A 25,738-nucleotide genomic window follows, 5' to 3' on the forward strand; every position below is an offset into this window, starting at 1 on the left:
TGGTTGACCTTCCACCTCAATTTCATCCTTTAGCACCCGAAATGTTATCTAGAATAAACTCAATGACTGGAATTCTCTACCCCAGAGAGCTGCTGATGCTCAAAGGTTCACAACCCTTTGAGAAAATTTATCTTTATCTCAGCCTTGAATAGTCGACCCCTCGTTCTGAAACTGTGTCTCCGTGTTCTAGGTTCCCCAAGGTGGAGAATCATTTTCTCAGTGTCTACCCTGTCAAGAGGGTGGCAGTGGCATAGTGGTATTGTTGCTGTTGCTGGGCTGGTATTCTAGTGACCCAGGGTAACGCTCTGGGGAACAGGATTCAAATCTTACTACGACAGACAGTAACATTTGAATTCAATAAAAACCTGGAATTGAAAGCCTGATAACCATGAAACCATTGTCGATTGTTGTAAAATCCCATCTGGTTCACTCCTGTCCTTTTAGGGAAGAAAATCTATTGTCCTTACCTGGTCTGGCCTACGTGTGACTCCAGACCCATAGCAATGTGGTTGACTCTTAAAATGCCCTCTGAACAAGGGCAATTAGGGATGGGAAATAAATGCTGGCCTAGCCAGCGATGCCCACATCCCATGAATAAATGGAAAGAAAAAGCCCCTTCAGAAGTTTGTTTCAATTCTCATCTAAATTCAAGGGAGTATAGGCCTAGTCTACTTAATCTTTCCTAATAGGACAATTTTCTCATCCCAGGAACCCTTTCAATGGCAATTATTAAAGCTTGGAAATTTTTTTAAAAAGTCACTATCATACTGTTGGCTATGGATCTGTGCTTTAAAGGAGCATTTTTTAATATGGTTTGTTTCTCTGCCACCCTGCCCCTGCATCTCATCTGAGTGTTGATTACTGGCAAAGGCACATTTCCAAGGTTTTTTCACACACGGCCCATGGCTCATGTGTAAGCATTGATTAAACTAGAGATAAAAACAAAAAAAACTGCGGATGCTGGAAATCCAAAACAAAAACAGAATTACCTGGAAAAACTCAGCAGGTCTGGCAGCATCGGCGGAGAAGAAAAGAGTTGACGTTTCGAGTCCTCATGACCCTTCGACAACTATTTGTGCACAGTCGAATATCTCAGATTAGCCTTGAGCAAACACCACTAACGGTGAAATCAGGATGAAGAATCCTGCTTGTATTTTTTCCTTACCCTCTTCCCTTCAATCAAATAAGTAATAATAAGTATTGAGATAGAACTTTGGGGTGTAAATTAAAAGGTGACCTATCAAATCTACCATCTCTGACTTCAGAGCTAATCGCAGTATGTTACCAATTTGCCTGCATAACAATGCTTCTGTGTTATCTGGTCATCTCCAATTGCAACTTTTTCCTTTAAGTTTGTGAGTAAGTTTATTAAGTAAAAGAGAAAAAAGTACCTCTTTTACATTTGCCTTTGTACAATTTCTTGGAACCAAATAAATTTTTTCAATTGTGATCTATCCAGCTGTATAGTAAAATGGTCACTGAAATGCCTATTTTAAACCAAATACGGTTTGCACATTTCTGTGACTAGGTTAAGTTGTCAGTCAACAAAATGCAGTTGGAACATTGCCTTTCCTCTTTTTATGATTCATTCTCACCTTGATGATTTCTTTGAAACATAAAATTCATGGCTTTTGATTCTTAATTTCTGGTGTAAATTCACCTATCTTATGTAGCCGTTATTCAGAATTCACAAAATTACTAAAGATATCTCTTCAACCATTTTATACTAAATCCTGAAGGCCAGTTGGAAAACAATTTTGTACGTGCCATCCCAAGTTAAGGGAGGTCACTTGCACTTAGTGTATATAATGTTTAATACTGTGCAAAGGCCCCTCAATTCCATTCTGATTTTATTGAACCGTTTTGATCCCTATTGCACCATTTTGAGCCTTTCTATTTCTTTCATCAGCTGCGTTTGAAAGCTCTTTTATTCCACCAATGTACAATTCAAATCTGAATTATAGTTACCTAATGAAATGTGCTACTTTATTATATAGTGATTTAGAATGAATGTGCAATGACAAATCTACATGCATATTTGACATATGTTTAAACTGTATTGACACCCATTTTTACCTCCTTTTTTACATTTGTCTAGTTAAAAGAGGGAAACTACATGGACCGTCAGGTAAGACATTTACTTTTCTCATCTTTCCTGATGAAGTATTGCATTCGATTTACATACAGTGTTCCTTGGTTTAATTATGCTTTCACCAAGATACCTAGACAAGTGTAAATAATGTGCTGAATTTAACTTTTTTTTCAAAAAGCAAAGGTTTATTTGGCTCTGGATCACTTCCAGGGGTTAAAGTTTCAACTTTGTTTCCTGACCCCAGCCTGCATTTCCACCTTGAACAGAACGCAAAGGTGGGTTGGTGATCAACCCACTCCCAGAAGGCAGGATGCAGCTTTAAGTATGATAATGAGGCTGTGAGCCTCATTGTCATTGTTATGGCACAGCCAATGGTAAATGCCAAGTTGTTCAAATCCCAGTGGGAAACATGAGACAACTGCAACAACTATTTTTCAATTTGTATGTTTCGAGATGCGGGCTTTGAATTCAGTAGTAATAGGACTACCGAGTCTTGTAGGTTTTTTACAAAACTAGATTGAACATTAATAAGAAATGATTTTAAGCACATATGTCTACAAATTACTACTACAATAACTTCTAAATTCCCTAATTAATCTGACTTCCAGTCACACCTCTGTTAAGGCAACAGTAAGACACACTGATTTAAAAGATCCAGGCATGGCACCCTGAAAAATCCAATTCAAAGTGAGTTTTCTTAACTACAGTTCATTGTAGACAGCAACCTGAGATGTAGATGCTGAAGGCTTTTCACACTTGTTAGATGTTAAAATTCCTGCTTTTACACACAGCCTTCTCTCCTTCATACATATTTTCCCCTTTGAATGCAAATTCCCATTGTTTCACCCTGTCTTTGGACTTTACTTCCTTGATCTTAAAATTTATCATAGTGCCAATTTTACCAGTAATCTTTGGGGAAAAATAAACACACTGTTTCTGAACCTGGCTAGGTGACACACTTCACTCCCTCTCCTTAAATCCAAGCCAGTCTGGTTTACTTAAAGTTGCAAATGCCCTTTTACACCTTGCATTGAAACTTCCCCCACGTTTACCTACTTAACATTTCAAACCAAGCTCATCATCTAATACATCGTAGCCGTCAGACCAGCTTCCTTTAATCCAATTAAGATGCATGCACACACGCACGTACAAATTCCAATAACATTATTATATCTTCCTGACAGTCATGCAGCCTTTGAAATTTAATTCCTGTCGCCAGGTCTCAAGGTGGGAACTTGGTGGATTCCAGAGTTAAGTGCTTTCTTAACTACATCCTGGATCCATGTGCCTGCTTGAGGAGCTTCTGCAATAGAGGCATCCACCCCACCCACAATGACCTTTCCCATGATTTTCTATAAGCTGCTTTTGCCCCCTACTAGGCCCTGATTCATCATCAACACCTAGGGATCAATTCCCCCCATTGTGAGGTCCCCAACTTCCTGCCCTGGGCTCAGTAGCTCCCAAAATCGTCAGTCAACCCTTACATCCCCACCCCCTGCAAGTGATTAGATTTCTTGCCTGGTTGGAGGCTCAGAACAATCAGGCTGGCCTCCAAGCAGGGAATCAATCTTCAATGTCTGAAACACATTGTGAAATTAAATCTCCACATAGTGTGGAGAAATAACGAATTGTGAGTTTCCCCCAACCTTCTGAGGAACCCCACCTTGCGGATTAGGTCAGTAAAACTTCTGTCCATGTCTCTGGCACATTGGAAGATAGGGCAAAGCACTGCTCTGAAACATGGAAGCCAAAAATTAACGAGGGCAAATGAGGGAAGAACTTGTAAAAAGAAAATGCATGACAGATGTTGCAAGTCACTGTGATCTTCTATCTGCAACCCTGTGTGCCAAGCAGTTTTAATCTAAGGTAGTGGGAAGACAAACAACCTTCTTTCTATTTTCTGTCAATACTGTTTGAAAACCAGCTGCTAGGCAGTATGAAAGAGCAGTCTTGGATGAGTCTAATCCATTTGCCCTCAATCCTTAGCTTCATTTCGTCAACTATCCATACAATCGAGATTGAGAAGCTTCTAATTTAACTTCAGTGTCCTCTGGTTTCCAAGATCTGCTAATAAGAGCTTGTTCAATGGAGCAAACTCACAACCTGTGCTGTTGATTCCTTGAGACAGGAATATTTTACTCGCATTCTTGGATTTCTTTCTTGCATCAGTCAACAAAAGATTTAATTTTTGATGTGTTACATAAGCAATGTGTTGTAATAAGATTGTCAAACATGAGGTTTTTGATGACTATGTAAACTGAAACTGAAGCTTCAATGTTTTTCCAATACTTCTAAATGAAGGCTTGGATTTTCAATCCAGGGTCAGGTTGATGGGTGGTGTTGGGCTGGATTAGAATCTGGGTTCGCTGCCCACCAGAATGAGTGTGGACACTGCTGGATGCAGAGGTGGGTTGTGCGGAAGTCCTACCTCTGTACACTGGCACTTTGTTACGATTATTGAAAAAAACGAAGAAAACAAAAAAAGCTTGCTCTCTCATCCACCTATAACCTTCTGCCCACCCCCTATGCCTGTCATACTCATGGCAGCCTGTGACACCTACTGATCTCCATAGCCCTTTATAGCTCTATGCTAACCAATGCCCAACACCCTTTGTCCTGGCCATTCCATGCAACTCACTTAGTTTCCACCATGGGCAAACCTTATGAGCCATGCTGGAAAAAAAAAATAAAGTATGTGGCTATTGATGCGACTTAAAAAGAAACACTCACTGATTTGAAAACATACATTCAATAAGTTGAAATTCCTTCAACTAATGTCTTATGAAGACAAACATCTCTGTTCTATAACCACTTGGAACTGCCAGTCAAGCTGCTCACTTAACAGGCACCCTACTGTGATAATGTTAGGTTGTAAAATCAGTCACAAAGCGCACATCCTATAATGATTGCCCTCAGGCTTATATCAACAGACAGAGTGAAATATCAAGTACTGATTTTTTCAAAAAAATTTAAAGCCCAGCAGAGTAAAATCCTTGGCAGCTCCAAAGGGCTTTGACGGTTGTTATGATGTGGCAGATGTGTGCCAGACAGATCAACTCTACGAGGAAAGCTTGATTACGCGGTCAATTTACAATTTGTATTTTATTTCGAGATGTGTGCCCTAAATCCAGAAGTAATAAGACTACCACGACCTGAGGTTTTTTTTTTAGAAAACTAAATTAAACATTTATTAAAAAACAAAAGCACATACATGGGTCTACAAATTACTACTATAATAACTCCTAAAATCCCTAATTAACCTGGCTTCCAGTTACACCCCTGTCAAAGCAACAATAAAAACAAATAGATTTAAGCAGACCCAGGCAAAGCCACACAATACCCTGGGCAGTCTAATTCAAAGTGAGTTTTCTCAGCTTCAGTTCCCGTAGACAGCAACTTGATTCGCAGACAAGAGGCTTTTCACACTTGTGTTAGACCTTAGAATACCAACTGCCTGACACACAACCTCATCTCCTTTTATATGTTTTTCCCTTTTTAATGAAAATTCCATTGTTCCAATAAGTCTTTGGAACTTTACCTTTCTCATAATATAAATCTTTTCATAGTATTTTATCAGTAACCTTTGGGGAAAAATAAACAAACTGGCTTAACTTCTGACTAGGTGTAATATACTACCACCTCTTTGAAATTCAGACTACCCTGATTTATTTATTAATGCAAATTTTCCTCACATTCTAAAATGTCAGCCATGTTTATGTATTTAGCATTTCAAACCTATCTGCTTGTTGCTAACTCACCTCTAGGCCAGTTATCTCCAATTAAACTAAATCCCCCACGCACAGAGAAACTATCCAACCCCCACTATTAACCTACTTTTACAATGAATCACAATTACGGGAATTGTTATAAATCACAATATTATGAGAATTATTTTACTTCCATGACGATCCTTTGATAGCTCCCATGAGTTTATGCGCAATCATGTCCACCAAGATGCCCTGGGACCATATCCAAAATGGTACTTTACCTCTTCAAAAGGATACCCTGGCTACCCAAGTAAATCCAGGAGGCAGCTGCTGATTTATATAGGCAGTTACCTTTATGAACCATGGATGTGCAATATAGAACCTGCCCTCATTTTCCCCCTCCTGTGAAAATAGCGCATGCTGGGTTTGGGAGCTGGACTTCTAGATTCTGGCTTCTGCTGGCATTTTCATGCAGTTGGAGAGCCTCTCCATCTATATGCAAATTCAGGCCGAAGTGTGCTATATCCTTGAAACATACCAACCTGAGTTCTAGATAATTTTTTTTCTCATTTTGCTGTCTAAGTTTTGGTATTTGGAGGTTCCTTGGATCACAGCAAGTGTAATATCCATCCTTCATAGATAACCAGATTCAGTCATTCATTTACTGTCTGAACTGAGGAGATATTATACCTTGGAGTTTGAACTTGGTATGAAATTTTCCTACTTCAGCCTAGCACCGTGTTAATATATGACTCAGTGATAACCTTTTGAATCAGCAAGTGAGAAAGCTATGGGTTTGTTTTCCACTGCACGGTTTAGCATGTAATCTAGATTGGCATTTCAATGCAGCATGCATTTCCCAGTGTGATTTTAAACTGAGGTCCATTCTGTCTATTCAAATGGACATGAAAAATCACAGGCCATTATTTGAAGAGTTGTGAAACATCAGGAATTAGAGGTGATGTTATGGCATGGGTCACAGTTGGTTGGGGGCGGGTGTGTAGGAGATAGAGAATAGGAATAAAGGGAATGTTCTCTGATCAGTATATGACCATTGATATTCCCAAGTGATCTATACTGGGGTCTCAGTGTTTCAACATTTTTTATATTAATGTCTTGATAAATTAGAGAATTATATCCCTACGTTTTCAAATAACACAAGTTAGGAGACAAAGTAAGTTATGTGGATGGGAACAGAAAATTACTAAGAGATTTGGGCAGACAAAATGAGTGGGCTGACATTTAAGGAAAATATGAAATCTTCCATCTTGGATTTAAGAGAGATGATTATTGTCTTAACGGTGATAGACTAGGAGCTGTGGAAGATCAAAGGATTTTAGATGCCCAAGTACACACATTAGTAAAAATTTGTGCATAGGTACAAAAAGTAATCAAAAAGGGTAATGGGATGTTGGCCTTTATCTCAAGGATGTTTAAATTAAAAAATGAGAAAGAGATGCTACAGTTGTACTTCAGGTGGAGGAATCTAGAACTGAGATTGATAGACTTGTGTTGTGTGAACAAATCAAGTGATATGGAACAAAGGCAGGTAGATGGAGTTAACCTACAGATCATCCATGATCTAATTAAATGTCAGAACAGTCTTGAGGGGCTAAATGGCCTTTGCTGTTCCATTACCTCATCGGTGGCCACTGTTTGAGACTAAGCCAGGCTGTTTGCAACATTTAAAGTTTTATTTAACAGCAAGATTCCAACCCACATCCTCTCCACCACAAAGTCTGCTTACTTCCATCTTTGTAGCATTGCCTACCACCGGCCGTACCTTAGTCCTCCTGTTGCTGAAATTCCTTTGCAATGTTGACTAATTTAGTGTTCTCCTGGCTGGGCTGCACTTGTCGTTTACTTTAGCTCTCCAAAACTCTGCTGTCCACATCCTGTTGCTGAATAAGTCCCCTTCACTCATTACTCCTATCCCTGGTCATCACCCAGCATCGCTAGAAAATCAACTTTGTAGTAACTGATGTCACAAGCACAAATAATTAAATTGACATTTTCTCTAATTTTGGGACTGTTTCTGATGGTTTTGTTCCTAATAGCTCTTGATTCTTGTGAGTCTTTGCCAATTCAAGTTCCTTATTAACTCCTTCTCCCATCCACTAATTTTAATGGACTGAATATGCCTGGCTGGGCATCTACAATTCCCCAAGTTATGTTTCCTGTGGGTACCATTCCTTACTAGAATGTGGGTCTATCAGTAAAATGTATTTAGCATTCCAATGTACTCCAACTGTTCAACATTTCAGTAGTTAGAAATATTAAGGCTGTACTTTTTTGTTTTAGAAAACGCATGAAGTAAAATTGTTAATTGTTGTAACATTAAGTAAATGCAAAGAAGAGCTGTTAACTGCTTTTCTTTTTATTTGTCTTTTGCTGATAAAACTTGCTGTAAATTCAGCTTGTTTTGCAAGGAAAGTCTTAAAACTGGAATGTGAGCTTCCTATTGATTTTTAAAACATTCAATATTTAACTGGAGGCATTGTGCCAAGTGCAGATGCAGATCAACATTATTCAGAATATGACTAATTCCATTTGAAATATGCACTTGTACCTTTTGGGGAATAAATTAAATTATGCATTTAGCTTTTAATGGCCTGAGATATGGATGCACAACTCAAAAAAAAAATATTTTCAAATGGACATGCCTAAAAACAGTAATAAATAAATCATATTGAAGCTGATTTGTACCTATACAGTTTATTAGCATACTGTATAAATCAGCAAAGACTTAAAAAAAACATGCATTTATGTTTAGAATACAGCTACAGTGTTTGACACAAGTTGGTTGAATTAGTTAGTACTGGCACTCTCGGTAACAATTAAAACTACTTCAAGTTAAAGATTCTTGTGTTGTACAGAAAAGAAACCATTTCTTCTATAATGTGCTATTAATTACAAGAAGAAAAATTAAAGTTTTGCATAATTTGTGCCTTTTGTATTTCTTATGGTTATTCTTAACATTATCACCCGAAGTGAAACGTATCTAATAAAAGTATTATAATTTGGTGGAACAACAATCTCCTTTTGTAAGTAACTTATCTTCTGTAGTATTTTGGGAAATTTTTGGATCATTCAGCTGGTAACAATAGTGTTTTGCTTTCTTGTGGATAAGATATTTGAATCAATCAGTTGGATGTCTGAAGTACATCTTGTATAAGGGGAGCTTTCATGTATGAATTTCTCCTGTGCTAAGGATATGCTAAACATATGAATTTCAATTTTATAGTAGACTTACAATTCTTGTTCTTGAGCTGCTATCCGCTTCTTTCTGCTCTTCCTTGCTCTACACTGCAACAGTACTACTAGCTTTATTGCTCTTCGTTCAAACATGAATGTGCAGTTGAGTAGCTCCCTTTTAAAATACTCTACTCTAAACCCCAGGTTCCTGACAAAGGAGTAATCTCTAGGAAGTCTTTTTCTAGAGATTTACACAAATTTCAAATGTGGCATTGTAACAATTGCCATTTAATTCATAATTTTCCATGTTTTTCTTAGTTATTACACCCCAGCATATTTTAAACTGAGGAAGAATTCAAGATTGGTGGTTCAAACCAGTTTTGCAGGAGTTCTTTGGGGCAGGATCATTTATTTTCTCTTACTTCATGCCCAGTACAGGCATGGAGATATCTCAAACTTTGAAGCTATAATTTTAAAAAGTGGACATCAAAGGCTGTTTAAAGTGGCTGTCGCATATCATATGTCTTGGTAGCCTGTAGCTCTAAACAGCTCTGAAACTCAGACAAATGTTTAATTACATATGGACAGTCACAGCGATTTGTGAAATTCACGCATCCCTTTTGTTAAGGAGGGGCCCTTAACAGAAAGGACCATGGACAATAGAGACATTGAAACTGAATGAGTGCTAGATGAATATGAAATAGATCTCATCTAACTTTCATTATATTGTGATGGCTTCTTATCCCAAACACACAGACTTTGGTTGTCTGAAACTTGGTTTGAAAAGCCTCAACACAGGATATTTACTGATCTAATGCACAACCTTATTTGGAAAAGGACTTTGGACTTGTGACAGGTCACATGGGTAAGGCAGCAACGTTTGTTATCCGCTTTTAAAATATAAGGGCAGCAGATGTTCTAAGATTGAGACCATTAGAAATATCATCTAAGCCATCAAACCAGCTGCAAGAAACTACACAGCCAAGGTAATACATAGTTATACCTTGAAAGTAGGACAGAGACTCTTTCCCCTGCCCCCGCACCAACCCCTAACCCGTTCCAACTTCAAATTCACCTGAGAACCGACTTCTTGGAAATTCGACTACAAGAAGCCTTGCACCTTACTGGGAATCCTCTGCTCTTACTAGACCTCTGCTTCAGCTAAAGCATCAATTTATCCTAGAAACAACAGGCCTGCTACAAAAGACACTGGAATAATTCTATCTTGTAATGGTATTTTTTTTTCTTCATCTGTATATAATCTTTGTGTGTATAAGATGTCATATTTGAACCTTTAGGGCAAATGTGTGCTAATAAATAATCCTTTAAATTTTAAATTCACAAAAGCTTGCTGCTGGAAATTATTTAAATTGGGACAAATCACTGAGTATAAGAAAACATGCTAATCTCACACATTAAAGCACTTTGATCATGGGCAATAATAAGCCACATAAACCTCTGTCCGTGCTACTTGTCAGTCCAGAAATAGCGTTTCTTCTCCCTTCTAGTACAGGATTGGTAACTTAGTATATGGCTTTAGTATTGCCAATGTTTAGTGGATTAGGTCTTGGCTTCCATGCCTGGGATGCACCCAGGATTCCATCCTTGGCCCTTTTCAGTATTGATGTGCTAAACCTTGATGATTTCATCCAGGACCATGGAATCAGCTATGATTCATGTACCACCGACAATAATCAGCTTGAGTTACCTCGATTCCATCATCCCTCCTGGCTTCAGTAAATTTGTTGTAGTATAGTAATATGCGGTGTAATCATGTTTAGGCTGGTGCGGGATTGATAAAAGTCCAGACACTGCATTCCAGGTCCTGCGAGATGGGATAATCATCAGTTTTAGAAATTTTCATTTATTAAATTTTCATTTTTGTTTTGGATAGTAAGTTGGGGGAAAAATACAATTTTCCCCCCTCCCCAAAATATCAATTTTTTAAATCAACACAAATCATGCCCAGAAGAAAGCAGGTGTTGCATCACATCTGTTACAATGTAACGTAGCATACTGTACTTGCCATGTTGGGGTAATGCAAGTGATACATGTGCATCTCTGAAACCAACTAATAAGCAGGCAAAATGAAGGCCATCCAGTTTGGATGTTCTTGAGGGTTGTGGATCATCTTTGGGTGCTACTGTGGGGACTATATTCTATATAATTCAGCAAACTTTCATTCCTATGAACCAAAGATAGCAATGCACCATTGCTGTTACTCCTGCACAGATTGTGACTTGAAGACTAAGGCCTTTGGTGGAAAGTTGGATTAGGACATATACCAAGGTGCTCTTTACAAAGAGCATTGTTTCCCAGCAATATTCATTATCTACCTCTTGTAGCAGTGGATATGGTTGGAGTTGTAATGATAAATAGAGTAACCTCAAAGTTCCTTGGCAGGGGATGGCGCTTTTGTGACTCAAGTTGGATGAAGAGTGGGGAAATTTGATTCTGCTATGTTTCTGTCCTTTTTTTTTTAAAAAATACCGAGTAAAGTTCTGAAGGGGCAGGGTGACTCTTTGCAGTCACTGCTCCCTCCCATGTTGAATTCTGGCTGTTGGACTCCTTAGCGTCTAAAATTTAATGCGGAGGTACCGTGTTGTTGCCACTGTTATGTACTAATGGAAGTGCTGACAATTGATTGCCGATCATAAAGATTCTCTTTATTCAGGAGGGAGCTGGCACCCAAGTAACAACAAGTGGAATTCTGGCCAGAGCCTTTTGCAAAGTAGCGGAGGACCCATCTGCAGTTGCAGTGAATTTGTTGACATTCCTTCAATTAGAGGATAGCAGTTTGGATCATTTATTTAAGGTTCAAATAGTAAGGCTACAAGAGAGAGCTTTTGAGAATAGTTTTCAAAAATGCATCCCCGATTAGATTTCATTGTTTTACGGTCTAAATTTAGACCTCTGAGAATGTGATTTGGTGACACCCTGTGGCCAAAATGTGCACGCTCCAATGAGGAACTACTATGAGGACCTGAAAACAATTTACTTTGCCTTGTTAATTTCAGTTGTCTGCATTCTTGATCATTTTCTTTTAAGGAATGAGCACTGATAGCGTCCAAGTTATCAATTCAATAGCAATAGTATGGTTGTCAATTCAGTGAGAGAGGCAGGATTGACTGGGTGGTGGTAAATCCTATTAGGCTTAATTGACTATCTTGTTCTTGAATCAAACAATTTTTTTTCTCACTGTCAAAATTGCTAATTGTCAAGGCACAAATCCGTTCATGTTTGACTTCAGTTGGCTGCACAGCATATCTAAAGCACATTTGCTTGTATAGATTTCAGACCAAATAAAACACTTTTTGTTGGAAAATAACACAATCTGAAAGGCAGAACAGAAAACCATTGTTCCAGAAATGTGAGCATTTGGTTTCTAAAAGTTAAAATGAAGTCAAATTAAATTGAGCAATAATTCTTTTCATGGCTGTTGAACGGCTTTTTAAAAATGTGATCGATCTAATGATTAAAATTTTAAATGTTATTGGTTTTAATATTAAATACATTTACGGCTTCCTTGCCAAGCTTGTTGCACTTTAATGCTGTTATTAAGAGGAGCAAGGAAGTTCTCCCCAGTGTTCTGACGCATGTTTGTTCCTCAACCAACAATCACTGAAATAGATTATCTAGCCGTTAGTTTATTGCTGATTGTGGGATCTTGCTGTGTACAAATTGGCTGTTGCATTTCCTACATTACAAACAGTGACTACAGTTCAAAAGTACCTAATTGGCTGTAAATCATCTTGGGATGCCCTGAGATTATTAAAGGTGCTATATAAATGCAAGCTCTTTATTATCATCATTTAAAAACAAATCCAGCATTGGAACTCTTGGGGCATTTCTATTTTCGAGCCCTATTTCAATTTTAAATCGAATGTTTCTCTTTCTAATATTGCTCTCTTGATTTTGTCCTTCAATTTTGAAGTTTAATAACTTTTGCTTGCCTTTATTCTTTTAGCACCCTGCTCCTATTATCAATTTTGAAGTTCGAGGGGAGCAGGTATTCTTTGGCTAAGCACTAGCTTCACGGCTCTCAAAGCTCATATTCTGTAAATTGACAACTTGATATCATCAACATAACCAGGTCAATCTTTGACAGTGCAACGTTTCACTTCAACTGATGGAGCCATTGCTAAAATATATACTAATCACTGCCTCACCATCTGGATCTGTAAACTCGCATGCACCACCTGAATTCTTAATAAAGTGGGCTTTCTGTCTCACCTTCCATCATTGTCAGGTCCTTCCCTCCCAGTTCATGCAACAGCCAATAAAGGCAAATGACACATCGATAACCATCTATCACAAGCCACAATATATTGGTGGAAGTGTATTCAAAGCATCATTTCTGTTTGAAATATACTGGTTGGTGTTCATCCTGTGTTTAGTTTTGATTTCATAAATTTTTACATTTCATTTTATACACCATGCTTTGCCTTTATATAACTCTAATCTAGAAATGACTGTTATGTCAGTGGGTGATCACGTAACACACTTATTTTACGAGTAATTAATAAAGGAAAAATAATATGTCATATTGGGGAAAAAATATAAATAGAAGCAGACCAAGCAAAATGAGGTGATTTGGGCACTAATATATGGGATGAACAGAGGACGAGGAACACTTTTTTGAAAGCTTATTTGCCGAATCAAACTGTGAAGGCATTAAGACTTGTTTGTGGTTGAGATTGCCTTGTATATTTTCACAGTTCCTTGCCATCACTGATTTTGGCAGAGTAGTGATAGAAGCACTGAAAATTTCAGTGTATAGGCTTTCTAAAAAATCCCACTAAGTATACATTCCACAGCCCTACTGTTAGTTTGATCACTGTATCACGAATGCCATCTGGCAACTCTGCCTAGTTGCTTCCCTGGTATTGGTTAAGTTATAAATTTTTTCAAGTTATAATGAAGGGAAGTAAACATGACAGAAAATCAATGGGTTTAACTTTCCTAAGTGTACAGTTCTTCTCCTGTTTTTGCAATATTAAATGGAGCTTTTAATGCACTTAATATTTCACATCTGCCTTTGCCCTCGCTGAAACCGAGTGTTACTATATTTGAATATTCTCATTATTCAAATCCTCATCCTTCTTTGCACATCCCCTCATGGCCTTGCCTGTTCACTGGATCCACCCCAGTTGGTGAAGTTAAAACAAAGTCACAGCAGCATTTTTTTTGCTGGACAGAGTTTATTGACTTAGTTCATAGTCAATGCTGTTCCACACTACCAGTTATCCCCATTTATAGGTGTACAAATACCAACCACCTGTTCAACAATGTAATTTCCATTAAACCATAGCAATGTAATTAAGATGATATTGACATTGCCTCTTCCTATAATCTCCTTCAGCCCTACAATCTTCCCAAGATATCTGCAGACCTCTATTTCTGGCCTCCATGAGCATTCCCAGTTTTAATCGCTGTACCACTGGTGGCCACACCTTCAGTTGCCTAGGCACTAAGCTCTGGGAACACCCTTCCTACTACTCCCTGCCTCTCACCTCGCTTTCCTCCTTTAAGATACCTCTTTGACCAAGCATTTGGTCATCTGACTTAACATTTCCTTGTGGCTCAGTGTCATGCTTTGTTTCATATTTCTCCTGTAAAGTACCTACGGGCCTTTCATTACATCAAAGGGATAACAGGTGGGCTGTGCTAATGTATGACATGGATGATGATATAGCACTGACATCAGTCAGTCATGTGGTAGACTTTCGAGACAGAGGTTGGAGCTCAATACCTAGGAGTAACATGTTTAGATGTAACAAATAAGTGTTTAGCAGATATTGGAGTATGACTACAGTCTTTCTACTAATCCAGTATCACACCGAGGGTTCACAGATAAAAGGGTCATCTCGGAACAAAAGGTGCATAAGTTGTTGTTGAATAAAGTAAGGTGAAAGGGCAGGGTAGTATTAGCACTATCATATGCATCTCCAACCCAATTTGATACATTTTGACACATGCAAAATACTGAGGATGCTGGAGGTGTGAAATAAGACAAACTGCTGAAAATACTCAGCAGGTCAAGCGATAGACAAACGGATGAAAGGCCACAGACCTGAAACATTAACTTTACTTTTTTGTCCCACATCTCCACTGTTCAGCATTAGCAATCTCTGACTCAAAGGGAACATTATTGGTTTCATTACTTCCCTTATCTTTCATTTTTTGTGCACACCACAGGAGATTTGATAACTTTTTAACACGTTATGTAATAACATACTGGAGAGTACCTTTGCAATGTAGTGCAACTAATATTTTTCATTTTCCAGAAAAATTTAATACATATGTAACTCTGAAGGTTCAAAATTTGAGAAGCACTACAGTGACCAGACGAGGAAATGAACCCTGCTGGGAACAAGATTACATGTTGTAAGTTAAAAATGTTCTGTTGCTAATACATCTTATTGTATCGGTATGCGGCACAAGGTGAAGATTGCAGTTATACCATAGAACTGGTCTCTGGTGGGAAAGTATGAGATTGGTGGCTGGTGAGATTGAAGTGATGCTGTGTGCTGCAACTTGTATTGCGCTTGTCAGAAGGTTGCTCTGCACATCCATGCTTCTATGCATCACAGACTTCCTCTTGCAGCCACTTTGCAAGATTTGGAGAGCCAGGGTAATTTTTGCTTTTATTTGATTTTTTAGAAGGTGGAATATGGAGTTTGGTGAAGTGGCAAGAGAATGCTGCAATTCTTAAAAATCCAACCTTACACCAGGCTGCACTTGTACTTGACTCAGCGTGAAACCCAAGCAGCACGAAATATCCTCCTGGATAATCTTGCCCTCCATGGCAGTAATGTACACAAGAATTTTGACTTGAAAGTGGCAGTGAAACTGCAGCATAAAGATATAAAAGTGCACAATTTATTTCCAGCAGTTTTTATAAATGCGGTGCAATGGGGTTTTATCCGAGAGTGCTGGGTGGGAGATGGTCAAATCTAGATTTTAGAAGCATGTGTGGATTAACATTTCCATATTGTTTCACCCAGTCTTCCCTACGATAACTTTGGAGAATCTGTGAAACCTTGGAAAAATGGCTGTATTGATTTCTTGGTAATTGCATGCTGATTTCATTGTTTATTTCATGGTGTCCTTGGGTTTCACTTCTGAAGTCATTCACATTTTAATTGTTCAACCAGCTGCCATCAGTGGGTGTTAGCTGTGCTTAACTAGGGCCCAAGGCTATCCCACTGGCCATTCTTCACTACCTGCTGGCTTAGAAAGGAGTAGAGTTGAAGGAAGCATGTGGTACAGGTATTGAAGATCATTACAACCTGAAGTGTCTTATACTATCCACTTAGCAAAGACCTCTTATGCAAATGCAGTCTTAGGTTAGCTGTGCGATTGGTGCCACAGGGCACGTGCATTGGCAGGGCAACAGTGCAGCGTCCAATGCTAAAGCATGGGCATAACTGTGCACTTGGAATATAGGTTGTAGCCAAAATTCTGGACATTCTCCTTCTGTAATGCTCCGATGAGCCTACAGTGACTTGCTGTTAAGATGTATTATAATTGTTTACATAGTATAGTTTCCTCGGAAGCCTTCTGGAGACTAGTAAACATTTTTCCCTCTCGAGGCTTCTCGGTCATAGATGAAACGTTCACTGCAACAATTTGCTTTGATTCTAAAAGAACGTACCGTGTCTCTGAGTGCTGAGCACTTATACAGCACATGCTAACAATTTCAGATCCTTTGGTAAAATATTGTCTTCAGGTTATTATTTAGATAGGGAGTTTGATAATATGTGAGCCACATGTACACAGCTTCTTTGCCTGAATGTTATTCAAAATCCAGGAAGAATTGCACAATCTATAGATATATTGTCTTAGTCACATCATTAACTTGAACAAAAAAGGTGGACTACCAATATATGGTGATGTATATTAATTATATTACTGTGTATTTTAAACACATGACCAAACAAGATATTACAGAGATGACATGGCCTCTTTAATGCATTTTGGTTACCTATTTTAATAATCTTCTCAAAATCACTTTTGGGTTACTCGGTGACAAAATTTATCTGAGAGACCCCTGATTTTTAATTGAATGGCTGGAGACTTTTACAGCATCCTATTTTATTAACCTCCTGAAAATAAAAACAGGAACCAGCATCTTATAGGAACATAGGACATAGGAAGAGGAGTAGGTCATTCAGCCCTTGGAGCATGTTCCACCATTCAATAAGACCATGGTTGTGGTCTCAGCTCCACTTTCCTATCTGCACCTCATGATCCTTGACTCCCTTATCGAGCAAAAATCTATTTAACTGTGCCTTGAATAAATTGAAAGTCCCAGCTTCCACTCCCTTCTGGGGAAGAGAATTCCATACTCAAATGACCCTCAGAGGAAAAACATTCTCCTCTTCTCTGTCCTAAAAGGGACACCCTTTATTCTTAAACTTTTTCCCCAAGTTCTTGTTTCGCCACAAGAGGAAACATCCTCCTGGTATCCACACTATCCAGTCATCTCAAGATCATCCACATTTCACTAAGATCACGTCTCATTCTTCTAAACTCTGATGGATATAGATCTGACCTGTTCAAGCTTTCTTCATAAGATACGCACATCATCCCAGGAATGTGTCAAGTGAACCTTCCTTGAACTGCCTCTAAAGCCATTGTATCTTTTTTCAAATAAGGAGACCAAAACTGTGCACAGTACTCCAGATGTGGTCTTGCTGAGGCCTGTACAGCTGCAGTAAAACTTCCCCACTTTTATATTCCATTCCTCTTGTAATAAATGACAACGTTCCGTTTACCTTCCTAATCACTTGCAGTACCTGCATACTAACTTGTTGTGCTTTATTACCAGGCCGTATAAGGACTATATAAGAATCAGGTCAAAATTCTTAAATCGATCAATTGATCTTTAGGTTGTGTGCTAACTGCAGAGATGGATAGATATCAGGGGACTTCATTTCAAGTTTCGGGTCTTCTGTAGACATCTTATTTGGTATATTGTGCTGATCATTTCTGTAAGCATTTTTGCCCTACTAACATTTCTGGTAGGGAGACTTCTCCACAATAGAATGCAGATTGGTGTTGCACTGAGGTCCTTCAATTGAATACAATTGGCCTAGCTCCCAGAAGTGCCTCTACCCTGTCAATTTCCTTCCTCGTCTGAAGTTCGAAAGTGCTAGCTAAAATTCTTGCCTCCAGCTTGATTGTTAGTTTTCTCTGGAATAGTAAACCGGGCCAAAACTGGCTTTGAGGATAGCCCCTGAAGTAAATACCAAATGCTCACATAATTTAATCCATCACTGCAACAACACATCACACATGCCCTGATGCTGGATCTCAATACAGAAAACACTTCCCTCAGTCATTGTATAAAGTTTTGAAAAATCAAGTGCAATAGGATATTGATGGATGATTAGGTTATATGATAATTAAACCAATTGTTATATAACCTTTTTATTTTATTTAAATTTTCCTAAATGTGATTCATCTTAGCAATAGATATGAGAGATCTTTCTTCATTATTTTTCTTTATAGTCTAATTGGGGATATCACAGATTAATTTTGTCTGAATCTGTTCCTTGTAACAAGAGACTTTCCAGAATTATTAACACTCGAGTATTTGTTGTTTGAGTCTGTGCTTTCCGCTTTTCAAAAGGCAACTGGCCAATTAATGAGCAATAATTACAAATATGACCTGCGTTACATGCACTGAATTTAAGAAAACTGTATTTTTCTTACAGTGAAATAAATGATTTAAGGAAAGGTCTTGTTGTTGAAGTATGGGACAAAGGCTTGATATGGGACACGCTCCTGGGCACTGTATGGATTCCACTCAAAAAAATTGAACACGCAATGGAGGTAAGTTTTTTTTTTTAATTTTAATTTTGTATTTCAACCTGATTAAGGAATGATTAATTTTTGAGGTTATGGGTTCAAGTCCCACTCTAGAGCCGGGATTTTTGGGCCACGTCATGGCGGCCGAGCCAGAAATCCACTGACTTTTGGAGGGGTGGGAAAATCCCACCCTAGGACTTGAGCACAAAAATCAAGACTAGTATTCCAACTCTGTATTTAGTGGATGCTGCACTTTTGGAGGTGCTGCTTTTTGCCTTCCTTCCCAGGTGGATGTAAAAGATCCCAAGGTACCATTTTGAAGAAGGACAGGGAAGTTATCCCTTGTGTCCTGGTCAATATTTATATAAGTATCAACATCACAAAAACAAATTCTGATCATTATGGTATTGCTGTCTATGAGAGCAATAACTGGGCAGTGAATGTCCCACTCGCTGAGAGCTGCTGGCCAACCAGAGGCTGGCAGCTTTTCACTGTGCCTAGCTAGCACCCTCCCGACCAATTAAATGTCCCCATCACCAAATTCTTCCCTTTTATTTGTAATCCAAGCTGGAGCATTGCAAATATTTGACACACAAGACAATTGCCCAAACCAAATGTACAGACTACAAATACATTCAATAAACACTTCACATATCTTGGAACTTTCTTTGTGTTGGAAAACATGTATTTGGTGTTCAAAAGGTAAGCAAGGTGCTGAATCCTGAGATGCCCTTTCGTAGGTTGCTGGAAAGGCTTCAGATGCATTGCAGTGTCTGTGGAGAGCTGGCACACTAAGTCGCAGATGGCCTTTTGAAGCTAAGTGTCCTCTTGAACCACTCATTAATCAGCTAACTCTGCCTGGGTTAGTACACAGTCTGAGAGTTTTGTGCTTCTGGCCTCCAAAATTGTGCACCTTGTTCCATTTGTATCAGTGATCCCTTTTTAAATAAAGAAAAATTTTCTCTGTCGTATTTGCATTCATCAGTTCTGCTTGTTAATTTATTTTGGAGAGGTGGGAAATGTCATCCATTTTTCCAACTAAAATTGCTAGTTCCAATAATTTTGCCTTTATTTTTATCATTTTCTCTAATTTATCCAAATGTCCCTATTAAATTTGTGATATACATCCTTTAACCTTCAGCTTCATAATCTTTGATTTCTACAGCTACTTTCATGTAGAGTATAATAAAAACCAACAAACCTTTTTTCATTTTTATAGAAATAGAACTGGCAAGTATTGTATAAAATTATGTCTACTTCAGATTTTTCTTAAACTGCCCTAGTTTCACTGAGAAATTGCATTATTCAATGAAATGTACTTGTAGCAAAATACCATTGATTAGCTTAATATGAATGTAGCCTGACATCTTGGGATTGATCTGTCCCCTTGAGCAGAGTCTTTTGGAGGTGACGACGGTCTTGCCTGCTGGCAGGAGAGCCAGTGAGAGACCCTCGTTGCTTCCTTTGAGGAAGGATCACCAAACAACGAGCCAATCAGGCAGTGGTGTGGCCTTTCCCTGGAGTCAGGACCCCAGGTGTGGAGTTTGGTCTACTGAGAGCTACCAGCCAATCACAGGCTGGCAGCTCTTTTGCTCAGCAGCACCACAGTGGCTGTTGCAGGAAAAAATATCCACCAGAGATCCAAGATCGCAGAGGCTGCAGGTAAGTAATAGTGGGGGTGGGGGAGTTGGCAGCAAGGGCAAAGTGGGCCCCCCTCCCTCCCTCCCAACGCCAAGTCCATTGATTAAGCACGGAATGGCTTTGAAGGAAGGACCTCCCACACCCGGGAGATGACAAGCAGCCCACACAGGCGAACTTGTCGTGCACGCTGCATGGTAACAGGCCGGTTCATAGCTGGGCTAATACCAGCAGCAATGGGATGAGGCCCTTAAGTGGTCATTAATTGTCCACTTAAGTGTCTCAATTGGTGGCAGGGCAGGAAGTTCAACCACGGACCTACCTGCCCCAAATTTGGTTGGGACGGAGACAGGTAAGTGTTGGGGTTCTCACCCACCACTCTCCCACCTGACTAAATGCCATCCCTGCCTCCAAATATGCCACTGGGCAGAAGATTCCATCCCTTGTGTCAGCTGCTGAATCAGTTGGTAGAGTTCTTGCCTCTGAGCCAGAAAGTTTATGCATTCAGGTCCAACTTCAGGACTTGAGCACAAAAAAACTGGGCTGACACTTGCATGTAGTACTGTCAGTGACGCTGTCTTTGAGATGCGCCATTAAACTGATGCCCCATTTGCCCCCTCAGATGGGTGTTAAAGATCCCACAGCATTATTTCAAAGAAGAAGAAGGGAGTTATCCCTGGTGCATCTGGTAAATATTTACCCCTCGATTAACATAATTTAAAAAAACAGATTATTGGGTCATTATCACTTTGTTGTTTGTGGGAGCTTGCTGTGGCTGTGTGCTAATTGGCAGCTGTGTTTCCTACATTACAACAGTGACTACATTTTGTAAGTACTTCATTGGTTGCAACCGCTTTGATACAGTCTGTAGTTGTGTAAGGTGTTCTATAAATGCAAGTTTTTTTGATAATTTTGGTTTAAAACTATTGATTTTTTAAAAACCAGCTTGTGATCCTGAACAAAAACAGAAATACCTGGAAAAACTCAGCATGTCTGGCAGCATCGGAGAAGAGCAAAGTTGACGTTTCGAGTCCTTATGACCCTTCAACAGAACTAAGTAGAAATATGAAAGGGGTGAAATATAAGCTGGTTTAAGGTTGGGGGGGGGGGTGGGGAAGAAGAAAGGGGCTGTGGGGTTGTTGGGACAAGCAAGCAGTGATAGGAGGAGATAACCAGAAGATGTCACAGACGAAAGAACAAAGAGGTGTTGAAGGTGGTAATATTATCTAAAAGAATGTGCTAATTAAGAGCGAAGAGCAGGACAAGCAAGGTAGCTCTAGTGGGGGTGGGGTGAAATAAACGATGGGTGAAAACTTCTTCAAGGTAGGCATTTCTTGAAGAGAAGTGGCAATCAATTTAACATGGAAACTCCACACAAGGGGGAGGACACAGAGATGGTGCCAGGGATCGGTCCCCGAACGGCAAGGAAGGTGCGACCCCCAGCCAGTATCCCTAGGTACAGGGATCTGGACGACCAGCTAAAATCAGCTGACGAACTGATGATTGTAACCGATGATCCTGAAACTAGAGCCTTGGCCATCGGCCTCGTGGAAAGCATAACAGATGCGATACTGAATGAAAGGAAGGTTGGTCAAACTGGTAAGCGGTCCAGGAATACAGTAGCTCGCCCAAAAGACGGAAGCAGAAATACGAAGGCAAAGGAAAAATGGGCAGCTAAAAAGGCACATTTTAAATCTACACAATTGGTATATAAAACGGACAGAAGGAAAGTTGCACGTCAAATCATGGGTGCACCATCCACCCTACTATGCCCACTCAGCAAAGCTGAACTAGAGGAGAGTTTTACAGAAAAACTTTGCAAACCCAATAATAAAGCAAACCTACAGAAGTTTGCACCATACAAGGGAACGAGAGGCTATGACTCTTTGGAAGAGCCCATAAGTAAGGAAGCGGTTAAACAAGCAATACATAGCATGGATAAGAACACAGCAGCAGGTCCTGATGGGATGAAGTGGGAAAACATCAGTGACATCCAGGAGGAGTTTGAAGACAGGATTCCACGCCTCTTCACCCTCTGGCTCATGTCTGGTTCCATCCCTCGGATGCTGAGAAAGAGTCGTACGGTTCTCATTCCCAAGACTGGCGATACCGAAAAACTTAAAAATATAGTCAACTGGCGGCCAATAACAATCGGCCAGATTTTATTATGGCTCTTTACTAAGATCAGCGCCAAATGCTTAAGTGAAGCGGTCCAGATCAACCCCAGGCAGAAAGGGTTTCTGGTGGCGACTCCTGGTTGCGATGAGAACATAACGATTCTCAGTAATATCATGAAAGGGGCGAAATGCAACAGGAGAGAGCTGGCCATTGTCCTTGTGGATCTGGCTAAGGCGTTCGATTCCATAGGGCATAAAATGCTCATAAAAGCACTGCAAAGAGTGGGGCTGCCCAAATCATTCATCAACATGATAACAGATCTGTATACCGAAACAGACACATACATAGAGAGTAAAGATGAAGAACAAAACCCATTAACATCATGAGAGGGCTCAAACAAGGTTACCCATTATCACCTATACTGTTTAATATCGTGATGGATGCTCTGATCTGTACCCTACAAGAGGCACAGTTGGGCGTCCACTTGCTCTTTCGGGGAACAAAGATGTGTTGTTCAGCTCTGGCGTTCGCTGACAACATTGCTCTGCTCAGTGACTCCCATTCCGGCATGACCAAGAACTTGGCCATTGTACAGGACTTCTACCAAAAGATGGGGTTGGAGATGAAAGCCGGGAAGACCAAGGGCTTCCACTTCATCCACAAAAGGAAGACGTTCCTGTACAACAGTAGAGCGAACTGGCAGCTGAAAGGAGGTCCGATCTCTTACATACCACCAGGAGAGATGGAAAAATATCTGGGTGCCAGAATTGACCCTGGCTGGGGGTAACTGAGGAGCAATGGGGATCCAAAATCGGTATGTGGATAGAGAATCTGAAGAAGGCAGCTCTTCGGCCTATCCAAAGGATTGAAATCCTTAAAACGCATATGATACCCAGAATATATTTTCACCTGATCTTTGCAGAGGTCTCCCAGAACACACTAGTTAAACTGGATCACTATATCAAGAATGGAACAAAAGAAATACTACACCTTCCGCCGCATACAACGGATGGTTTACTATACAGCAGTAACAGGAATGGAGGTCTAGCCATGCCGAGGCTTGAAGTCCAGATTCCGTCTGCCATTATCCGGAAACTAGAGGCATTGGAGAGCTCATTGGACGCGGTGATAAAGGCCTCGTTTGAATTCAGTGGTATTGAAAATAAACAAACAATCCACTCCCTGAGGAACCTCAAAGTGCTCAGAGAGATTGAAGAAGCCCTCGAGGATAGTGGAGGTCTAAGAGGGATACATGAAGGAAATGGCGTGGACGAAGTTGGTATTGCTATGGGATGGACGGATACTACCCAAATGTCCAGACCCAAATCCGTCAATAGATACGTGGTTTGGAGGGAGGTTGAATATTTAAAGTGGACCGAACTCCAATGCCAAGGAACGGGCATCAAGTACTACGGCAATGACTACATCTCAAACTCCTGGTTCAAAACCTGTTTTAGCATTAAACAGTCCAGACTCATAAACAGCTTACTACTCTCTACCCAATGAGATCTATCTTAAACAGAGGCAGACAACTCACAAACAAGTCCTGCAGACAATGTGAGGCCCTGTTCGAATCACTGGTTCACATCTCCGGCAACTGTCCATTTGTTAAAAACGCACGGATCAAAAGACATAACAAAATCCTGGACTGCTTGCAACACCTGGAACCGAGGCTCTACGGGAAGGACGGGTCCCTCTGGAATCGTTGGAGAAAGCTTGGGCCGAAAAAGAACACACATACCAACATCTGAAGGATGAGATAATAGAACTGTCAGTGCAATTCTTCGGATTTGTCATGGGAACAAAAGGGAAGTGGCTTGACTTGAATAACAGCCCTCATGTGATTCCTGAAGATTCACAAATACAAATCCTTCGCCCAGCTTCCTTCGAGACTGACTATCTCCCTGACATTTTTTTCAGTTTTCCAGGTATTTCAGTTTTTCCAGGTATGTGATCCTGAAACTCAGACGCCAACAATCCTAACTATTGTTCAAATGAAAGTGGATTCACATGTTCTAGATGCAAATAAGATGAATCTGTTTGTCATGTATTACTTGGGGATGACAAAAATCTAAGCTTTTGTTGCTGTTTCAGTGCACATGGATAATAATGAGTTGAGTACTTGCATGTGATCAATATATTTTTTATGCCACTTTTATTTTGCATGAAAAGCTGCAGTAGCAGCTGTTTCTACAGTGATGCCAAGAGCAATGAAAATATTGCTTTCTGCTAACATTGCAGGAGTTGGGAAACCATAGAGCTGAAAACTTCCTACTTCTTTCCAACTGTATTTTAACCATTACCTTGTGCAAATTTATAATAACCTCTTTGTGTTTGTACCAATTTACCCATACATCAAATCCAAAAATGCTGTTTAACACTTTCAGGGCATGATATATTTGAATCTTGCTGAGTGACTCTGCTCGTATGCCATTCAATGTCGTTCCATTCAATGTATGCTCCTATTCCTTGCTTTGCCTTCCAAAGTGCAATAGCTCACATTTCAATTCTCTGCATTTAATTGCAACTGCATTTAGTCCCGATGTTTTTTTTACAATGGGCTGAAATCTCCTGTGTTTTTGATATCAGAAAATATTAATTTTGTGCTTTCTAAGTCTAAGTCCAAGTTCAAATCATAAATTGAGAACAGAAGTATGCAGAGTGCCAACTCTTAGGAGAGATCACTGTCAAAGTGCCTCCAATCTGAGCAATATCTTTACCCATAACACTTTGTTTCCCATTGCCCAACTTTTTATCCGTATTGTTTCATTTCCTTTCACAATTTACGACCTGAACTTGTGTGAATAGCCTTCTATGGTCCACTTAAACAAATGAATACATCCTGAAGGTCCAGTTAAATAGCATCTATTACATTCCTTTTGTCTATCCCATCATTCGCTTCTTCAATTTGAGAAAAGCTCATTAAATTTGGCAAAAATGACTTGCCTTCCAGAGTCCTTGGTTATTGAGGCCATTTTGAAATGGGAAAGAAGTTGGTGTACATGAACGCGAAACACATCATGGATCATTCCTTCCCAATCTCAAGTGGTGTGACATTTAAAAATCTGACTAGGTACTCCCTTTTGTAAAAAAAAAAGATTCAGTGACAGTCGAAATGTACTCGGCCACTAGAGTTGGTTTTTAATTTTTAAAACTTGCATGCTGGGTTATA

General features: G+C 39.6%; 1 protein-coding gene across 3 annotated transcripts in view; it reads left to right on the forward strand.

Annotated features, from left to right (window-relative positions):
- The window catches only part of LOC121269822 (protein unc-13 homolog C-like), a 599,906-nt gene that overhangs the window by 29,586 nt on the left and 544,582 nt on the right, over positions 1 to 25,738 (forward strand). For all 3 annotated transcript variants that reach the window (XM_041174809.1, XM_041174810.1, XM_041174811.1), the window contains exons 2-4: positions 2,099 to 2,128; positions 15,282 to 15,381; positions 18,717 to 18,834. In XM_041174809.1, the coding sequence (XP_041030743.1) occupies positions 2,099 to 2,128; positions 15,282 to 15,381; positions 18,717 to 18,834 (248 nt within the window). The remainder of the gene's footprint in view (positions 1 to 2,098; positions 2,129 to 15,281; positions 15,382 to 18,716; positions 18,835 to 25,738) is intronic.

Source organism: Carcharodon carcharias, chromosome 26, assembly GCF_017639515.1.
Source record: "Carcharodon carcharias isolate sCarCar2 chromosome 26, sCarCar2.pri, whole genome shotgun sequence".
NCBI classification, from domain to species: Eukaryota; Metazoa; Chordata; class Chondrichthyes; order Lamniformes; family Lamnidae; genus Carcharodon; species Carcharodon carcharias.